Source organism: Artemia sp. Qi Xiang Cuo, unplaced genomic scaffold, assembly GCF_049724085.1.
Source record: "Artemia sp. Qi Xiang Cuo unplaced genomic scaffold, ASM4972408v1 HiC_scaffold_3234, whole genome shotgun sequence".
Classification (NCBI taxonomy): Eukaryota; Metazoa; Arthropoda; class Branchiopoda; order Anostraca; family Artemiidae; genus Artemia; species Artemia sp. Qi Xiang Cuo.
Genome location: NW_028300627.1, coordinates 1 through 8371, shown reverse-complemented (window position 1 = coordinate 8371; position 8371 = coordinate 1). Strand labels below are relative to the sequence as shown.

General features: G+C 37.1%; 1 protein-coding gene across 1 annotated transcript; it reads right to left on the bottom strand.

Annotated features, from left to right (window-relative positions):
- Positions 1 to 1620: 1620 nt before the first annotated feature.
- Positions 1621 to 2481, bottom strand: LOC148938469 (protein CFDP2-like; the record flags this gene model as incomplete). The annotated part of the gene is made up of 1 exon (XM_089107771.1): positions 1621 to 2481. A coding segment is annotated over one exon (861 nt), but the record flags the coding sequence as incomplete, so codon positions are not given.
- Between the last annotated feature and the right edge of the window lie 5890 nt (positions 2482 to 8371).

Below are 8371 nucleotides of genomic sequence, written 5' to 3'. Positions count from 1 at the left end.
ATTTCTCCTAGAAATAACAAGTGTTTTCTTAACAAAAACAAAATTATCTAATAACTTCAACTTATCCGTCGAATATAACAAATTTATCTTAAAAGTAACAATTTTTCGTCACTGAAAACACGATTTCTGCTAGAACTAGCAAGTTGCCCAGCAAAGATAGTAAATTTTTCTCAGAAATAACAATTTTTTTCGTTTGTGATAACGTTTTTTCTGTCAGGTATAGCAAGATTTCCATAACACTAACAAGCTTTCTCATTGAAATAACAACATTTTTCTTAACAATAACAAACTTTATCTTAACACCATAAAATTTATCTTAGAAGTAACAGGTTTTTCTTAACAGTAACAAATTTTCCTCATAGCACCAACATTTCCATCAAAGATAACAAATTTTACTTAAAAGTAACAATTTTTGTCAATGATAACAAGTTTTCTGTTAGAAATAGAAGGTTTTCTAGCAAAGATAACAAATTTTTTCATAGAAGTAACAGCTTTTTTTCGTTTATTATAACAAGTTTTCTGTTAGAAATAACAAGTTTTCCTTAACACTAACAAATTTTCTCATCAAAGTAACAACTTTTTCCTTAATACTAACAAAACTTTTACTTAACACTATCAAATTTCTCCTAGAAAAGAGAAGTATTTTCTTAACAGTAACAAATTTTTTCTAATAGCACCAACCCTTCCCGACCATGATAATAAATTTATCTTAAGAGTAAAAATTTTTCGTCAAAGAAAACAAAGATCTCAATGACAACTTGTGGCATACCGTCTTCAGCCATAATTCTCCATAGCTCGTCTCTGGTGAGAGAATTGAAGACAGCTACAATGTCAATAAAGGGAATGAGAAGCGGGTAGACGAAACCTGCTGTACTACTGAAGGATGAGATGAATCGTCAATATCTGTTCTGACAGCCTCTGCCTGGTCTGAAGCCTGCTTACACAGGACAGGTTAACTTGTCACGTGCGTCTTTGAATTGATTCAGAAGAATGACGCAGAAGATCTTCATGGCATGGTCAATCAGGGAGATACCTCTATAGTTTCCGCAAATGGCCTTATTTCCTTTTTTGTATAACAGAATGAGGACTGATACTTTCCAGTCTTTTGGGAAGGTCTTCGTCATCCATACCTAGACAAACAGCTCGGTTAGGTGGCATAGTAGAGTTGGTGAGGACTTGAACATTCCAGAAAGGGATCCCATGCTCTCCTGGAGGTTTATTGTTTTTCATGCACTTCAGCGTCTTTTGTACGTCCGCAATACTTGGCGGATCGAGGTTTATTGCGTAGGGCTCTCTATCAGCACTCAAGAAGGCAGGTAGATCGCACGGGGGTTTGACAGGGTTTAGTAGCACACAAAAATGCTCTCCCAAGCGTTCCATGCGTCCTTCTTCTGTTCGGATGAGTTCTTCTGACTTATTTTGCAGTGTGTCAACCGCTACAGGAGCTTTTCCTGTCACTTCTTTAAGGAGTTTGAACATTTTCCTGCTACTGTGGTTCTTGGACGCTTGTTCTAATTCATTCGCCAAATCTGACCAGTACTTTTCTATCTCCCGTTTCAGTGACTGTTTAACTGCTTAGCGGGCTACTTTTAAGGGTTCTTTTGCACCTCCCACGAGGGGTCATATCTTCTCAACTAGTTCTATAGTGTGGTCGGAGATCCAGGCTTGTTGTTTTGATTTTGTGTGACAAAGCACCTCCTTAGCTACGTCTTGTGTCGCAATTTTTATTTGCGTCCATTCTTCGTCGACGTGTGAAAGACGGTTCAAGGCTTCGAACCAGTTGCTTAGCTTTAACTTGAAGTTGGCTTTAATTTCCGGGAATCTTAGTTTCGACACATCAAAGTGCTTCCCTGCCTTCTGTCGCTTCTGTCTACTAAGGCGGTGACGAGCTTTGCAAGTGAGGAGATAGTGATCAGATCCATTTAACGATCCTGTGTCTGCTCCTCTGTATACCCGGGCATCTGTACAGGACCTCCTCCATCTTCTGCTGACTAAGATGTGGTCAATCTGAGCTGTAGTTACGCCGTCGTTTGAACGCCATGTTAAGAGGTGGAGTCTCTTGGGCTCAGAGAGAGTGTTTGTGACGCATAGGTTCTTGTATCCGGCTACCTGTAAGAGCCTTTCTCCATTGATGAATCTGTTACCAACGGTGTGGTGGCCAATAACTGCTGCTGTGTCGGGGTATACTCTGCCGAGCCGGGCGTTCCAGTCTCCAGAAACAAAGAGCATATCACGCCTTTGTGTCGTGTCGATGATCCTTTGTAGGTCATAATAAAAGGCATCTTTGACCGCGTCACTGCTATCCCTTATCGGAGCGTACACAGCGATTATGGTTATGTGGCTGATGTGGCCTCTCAATCTAATCATGGCGATCCTTGGTGACACTGGCTCCCAAGAGGTAACGCATGCTGCAGTAGGATCGTCTATAAGGAACCCAACTCCTTGTTGGCAGGAACCATCCTTGGGACCCGAGTTGTAGAACTGGAATGAGTCAGATTGGGAAACATTCAACTTTTTGGACAGAACATCATTCAGTCTCGTTTCTGACAGACAACAAACGTTGATTTTATACTTCTGAAGCTCCCTTGAAAGGAGTAGTTGCGTGGATTCCAGCTTGCAGCTGCGAACATTCCACGGGCCAATATATAAATGTTTTCTTGATCAGGCGGCTTGCATACTGGTCGGGCCAGGCACCACCCTGACCTGGTTTGTGTCGGCTACCGCTAACGCCGCAGTAGTAGTATCTCTTTGCATTTGATCTTTAGTATCCTTGGTGTTTCATAGGAATTGGCTTAAACAAGGGCTCCCCAGACCCTTTCACGTGCAGAGGCCGTTGTCCAATTCTGGATCTTCCGCCCTTTCGCAGTTGTCCTCCTGGAGAGGATCCTCCCACGATGGTTTCCTGCAGTACCATACAATTTAACCCATTGCTGGAAGAAGGTTCGCAACTAGCGGGACGTGTCCACACGCCAATAGGCCCTGTCCAGTGTTCGTCAGAGGTGCCTTCTTCCTCCTCCGCCTGTATTTATGACCCCCGGGAGAGGATACCCCAGTTTCAATTTTGGACTCCCTGGGGCTAGGTCCCCCCTTGGTCCGCGCTTCCCTTTATGGAGGTACCCCCCATATCTGTAGGAAGTTCCACTATCCGCCACCTGGGGACGCGCTGAGAGGCCTGGGGATGGCCCATACTGAGAATGTGACGCAGTAGGTACTCAGTAGTGCACAATAATTAAGTAAGGTGTGAGCTGTCAATACATTATAAGCGGGGATTCCCTCATGGGCTCCTGTCGCAAAGTACATATCTGTCCGTTTGAAACGGGGTAAGTCGTATGACGTCATTGGAGTTCAGAGGGGTCTGTCACGGAGTCTTGGCAACTGTGTTCCCTTTAACAGAACCGGTAACCGCATTGCTTAGATGTGACAGCTTCAGGGGTTTGTAGTTCCACTTATCTGACCCTTTGAAGGCGAAGGTTTGTCGCGTGGTGTAACATGCGCTTGAAACGGGAGTGTGTACAGTGACGTCAGAGGACTGTCACTGAAATTCAAAGGGGTGTTCGGAAAGGGGTGGCATTGGGTTGTAACATCATTTATTTCAAATATATTCTGCAAACCTAACAAACAACATAACCATCAAATCACATAACCAACAACCAGGAAATCAAATAACCAAGAAACATCAAACAACATAACCAACATAACCAACAAATCACATAAGCATCAAACATAGCATAGCCATCATAACCAACAAACATCAAACAACATAAACAAGAAACAACATTACTATCAAAAAATATAACCATCAAAGATAACCAACAACCAGCAAATATCAAACAACATCAACATAACATAATCATCAAACAACATAACCATCAAACATAACCAGCAACCAACAAACATCAACATAACATAACCATCAAACGACATCAACATAACATAACCAAGAAACACAACCAACAAACATAACTATCAAACATAACCGACATAACCAACAAATCACATAACCAACAACCAACAAACATCAAACAACATCAAACAATATAACCGTCAAACATCATCAACATAACATAACCAACATACAACACAACCATCACTCATAACCAATAACCAACAAACATCAACATAACCAAGAAACAGCATAACTATCAAACAACATCAGCATAACCAACAAACATCAAACAACATAACCAAGAAACAACATAACCCTCAAAAAACTTCAAACAACATAACCAAGAAACATCAAACAACATAACGATCAAATATATGTTAATTTCCCTGTGTTAATTTCCCTATGGGCGTCTTTGAAAGCGGAGTAGGGGTACTACTGTCAAGGACATTCCCTAGGGAACTCTGAGGTTGAAGGAACTTTATCAAGGTACCTTAGGGCATTTTTCACCTTTCAAAGAGAGTAAGTATCCCCTCGCAATGTCGTATGGATTTGGGTACTTATATACACCTTTCAAAGAGAACGAGTATCCCCTCGCAATTTCATATGGATTTGGGTTCTTGTTTATACCTTTCAAAAAGAGTGAGTATCTTTCCTAAGCCACTCTTGAGGTTGAACAAACTTTATGAAGGCCATTCCCTAAGGCATTTTTGCGAACTCTTACAAGTGACAAGCAATTATAAGATATTTACATAGTGCAAATCTAAAGCACTGGTACTTTTGAGATCTGAAAAAACCGGTAATGACGATTTCCTAAGGCCCTTTTGAGTAGCAAAGAACTCTGAACAAACCTTGGCAATGTGATTTTCTTTCTTGATGCAATCGCGGAACAGATTGCGCAATGATCGCTGATTTTCGCTAAAGATTTTCTGATGATTTCAGAAATATTTGACTGGTGAGTAGAGTGGGGGGTGTTACTCCGGGACGATTACCACGTGGTTTATGGTTTTCTCACTGAGAATTTGAAAAACAGGAATTTTCTCACATGGAAAAACAGGAATTTTGTCACATTTATGGTTGTTTTAATGGATGGTTATATGTGTTGTTAGATTTATTTTATGTTTTTCTAGGATGTCAACATCAAATTATGGATGGTTGATTGTTTTTGTCAGTGAAAAATTGAAAAACATGAACTTTCTCAAATTTATGTCTGTTTTTTTGGATGGATATGTGTGTTGTTCGATTTATTTGATGTTTTTCATCTCTGTTTTATGGATGATCCAGAAATAGTATATGTTGTTGTTGATCTCGCCAAATGTTATGACATTCACGGAAAAAGTTAGATAGCGTGTTTCCTTCTCAGCCAACCAACGAGTCGGATACATCTTCCTTCTCAATTAATCAGAGACGTGCTTACATATTAGCAGCGGAGGGAATATAAGGAACGGGTTTTTGATAGTGTAGTTCTATTAGTCTGTGAATAGAATTCAAAGGAGTGAGAACAGTTTGACTTTACTCATTTTGGATATATATTTGTGTGTGTTGACGATGTCGATGAGTGGACTGTTTACCCTCATAGAAGTTGATAGTGGAGTTGATGACAATAATACAAGATCAACTAGCATTGCGGTGGAAATCACGAAAGGATCGTGTCTTTGTCTGGAACGGGATATAGGATATGCAAGATATGTGATGTCCTTCAGCAAATTTAAAATGAAGGATCAATTATGTTTCACTGCAAAAGTTGATATAGCACATGTGAATAGGCTTCAATGTGCTTTAAGTGCATTGGTGAAACATATTGAGGACAATAAACAGTATCGATAATTGTACATGCTCTGTATTATTGATGTTGATGTTGTAATTATTCAATGAAATTGTTTCGAACTCTAAAATGGCCTCTTTCTTTTCAGGTCAGGTTAGGCTAACGAGGCGGGATAAGTATAAAAATTGCAGTTTGAGTGAACGGATTGAAAAATTACTAAATGTGAGAAAAATAGACTCATATAAAATCTAGTGTTTATGGAAAAGCAGTTTAAGGCGTATTATTATTTTCTTGAGCTCCTCCCTCCTCCTCCTCCTCCCACCTCCTCCCTCCTCCTCCTCCCACCTCCTCCCACCTCCTCCTCCCTCTTTCTCCTCCTCCCCCCCCATTCCTCCCCATTTTTTATACTTTTTTTGTGAATTGAGACACAGAACGACCCCCTGCCCCCGGCCCCTCCCCCCTCCAAAGGTCTGATTTTTTCAAAGTTCATTTTGAATTTCTTTTATTGAAATGCAAGAGTTGGAATATTTCAGTAGTGTTTGGTTGTTGTTTACCTTGTCAAAGCTACATTATCTGTATTTTTCAAAGTTCATTTTGAATTTCTTTCATTGAAATTCAAGAGTTGGAATATTTCAGTAGTGTGATGTTGTAGTTTACCATGTCACAGTTACATTCCCTTAATTTTTCATATTTCAATTTGATTTTCTTTCGTTGAATTGCTATAGTTGGAATATTTCACTAGTGTGATGTTGTAGTTTACACTGTCACAGTTACATTCACTTAATTTTTGATAGTCCATTTTGAATTTCTTTCGTTGAAATGCAAGAGTTGGAATATTTCAGTAGTGTGTGGTTGTGGTTTACCATGTCACAGTTACATTAACTTAATTTTTGATAGTCCATTTTGAATTTCTTTCGTTGAAATGCAAGAGTTGGAATATTTCAGTAGTGTTTGGTTGCGGTTTACCTTGTCACAGTTACATTTTCTTGATTTTTCAAGTCCATTTTGAATTTCTTTCGTTGAAATGCAAGAGTTGGAATATTTCACTAGTCTTTGATCGTGGTTCACCTTGTCACAGTTATATTATCTTGATTTTTGATAGCTTATTTAGAATTTATTACTATTAAAATCAAGAGTTTTAATCTTTAAGAATATATATTGAATGGTATACCGTGTAAAAGATACATTTTCTTAATTTTTCATTGTTCAATTTTAATTTATTTCTATGATATGCCAGAGTTTGAATTTTTATGTAGTTTTTGATTTCGTTTTACATTGTCTCTTCAAAAGTACCTTTTGTATTATATTAACATTTTTTATTACTTTATGTGTTATTCAAGTGTAGTTGTTTTTATCTAGTGGTTGGGTGTGGTGTAACTTGTCACAGTTACATTCCATTTATTTTTCAAAGTTCAATTTGAATTTGTTTCTTTGAATTGCAAGAGTTGGAATATTTCACTTGTGTTTGGTTGAGGTTGAACTTGTCACAGTTAAATTATCATTATTTTTCAAAGTTAATTTTTAATTTCTTTCTTTGAAATGAAAGAGTTGGAATATTTCAGTAGTGTTTGGTCGTGGTTTACCTTGTAAAAGTTACATTCTCTTAACTTTTCAAACTTCATTTTGAATTTCTTTCGTTGAAATGCACGAGTTGGAATATTTCAGTAGTGTTTGGTTGCGGTTTAACTTGTCACAGTTACATTCCCTTAATTTTTCAAAGTTCATTTTGAATTTCTTTCGTTGAAATGCAAGAGTTTGAATATTTCACTAGTGTTTGGTTGTGGTTTACCATGTCACAGTTACATTTTCATTATTTTTCAAAGTTTATTTTTACTTTCTTTCCTTGAAATGCAAGAGTTTGAATATTTCACTAGTGTTTGGTTGTGGTTTACCATGTCACATCTACATTTTCCTGATTTTTAAAAGTTAATTTTTAATTTCTTTAATTGAAATGCTAGAGTTGGTATATTTCAGTAGTGGTTGGTTGTGGTTTACTTTGTCACAGTTACATTTTCTTGATTTTTCAAAGTTCATTTTGAATTTCTTTCTTTGAAATGCAATAGTTGGGATATTTAAGTAGTGTGATGTTGTGGTTTACCTTGTCACAGTTACATTTTCTTGATTTTTCAAAGTTCATTTTGAATTTCTTTCGTTGAAATGCAAGAGTTGGAATATTTCAGTAGTGTTTGGTTGTGGTTTACCTTGTCACAGTTAAATTTTCTTGATTATTCAAAGTTCTTTTTGAATTTCATTCTTTAAAATTCAAGAGTTGGAATATTTCAGTAGTGTGTTGTTATGGTTTAAAGTGTAATAGATACATTTTCTGGATTTTTCAATTTTGATTTTGATTTTAGTTCGTTTAAATTAAAGACTTTAAATATTTAAGTTGTGGTTTTTTGTTGCTTAACTTTTCAAAGTTCCATTTTAATGATTATTAAAAGTTCTTTTTGAATTTATTTCGTTGAAAAGAAAGAGTTTTAAAATTTCATTAGTGTTTGATTATGGTTTAACTTATCAGAGGTACATATTATTTATTTTTCAAAGTTAATTTTGAATTTATTAAGTTGAAATTCTAGAGATTTACTATTTAAATAGAGTTTGGTTGTGTTTTACCTTGTCACATTTACATTTTCTTGATTTTTCAAAGTTCATTTTGAATTTATTTCGTCGAAATGCAAGAGTTGGAATATTTCAGTAGTGTTTGGTTGTGGTTTACCTTGTCA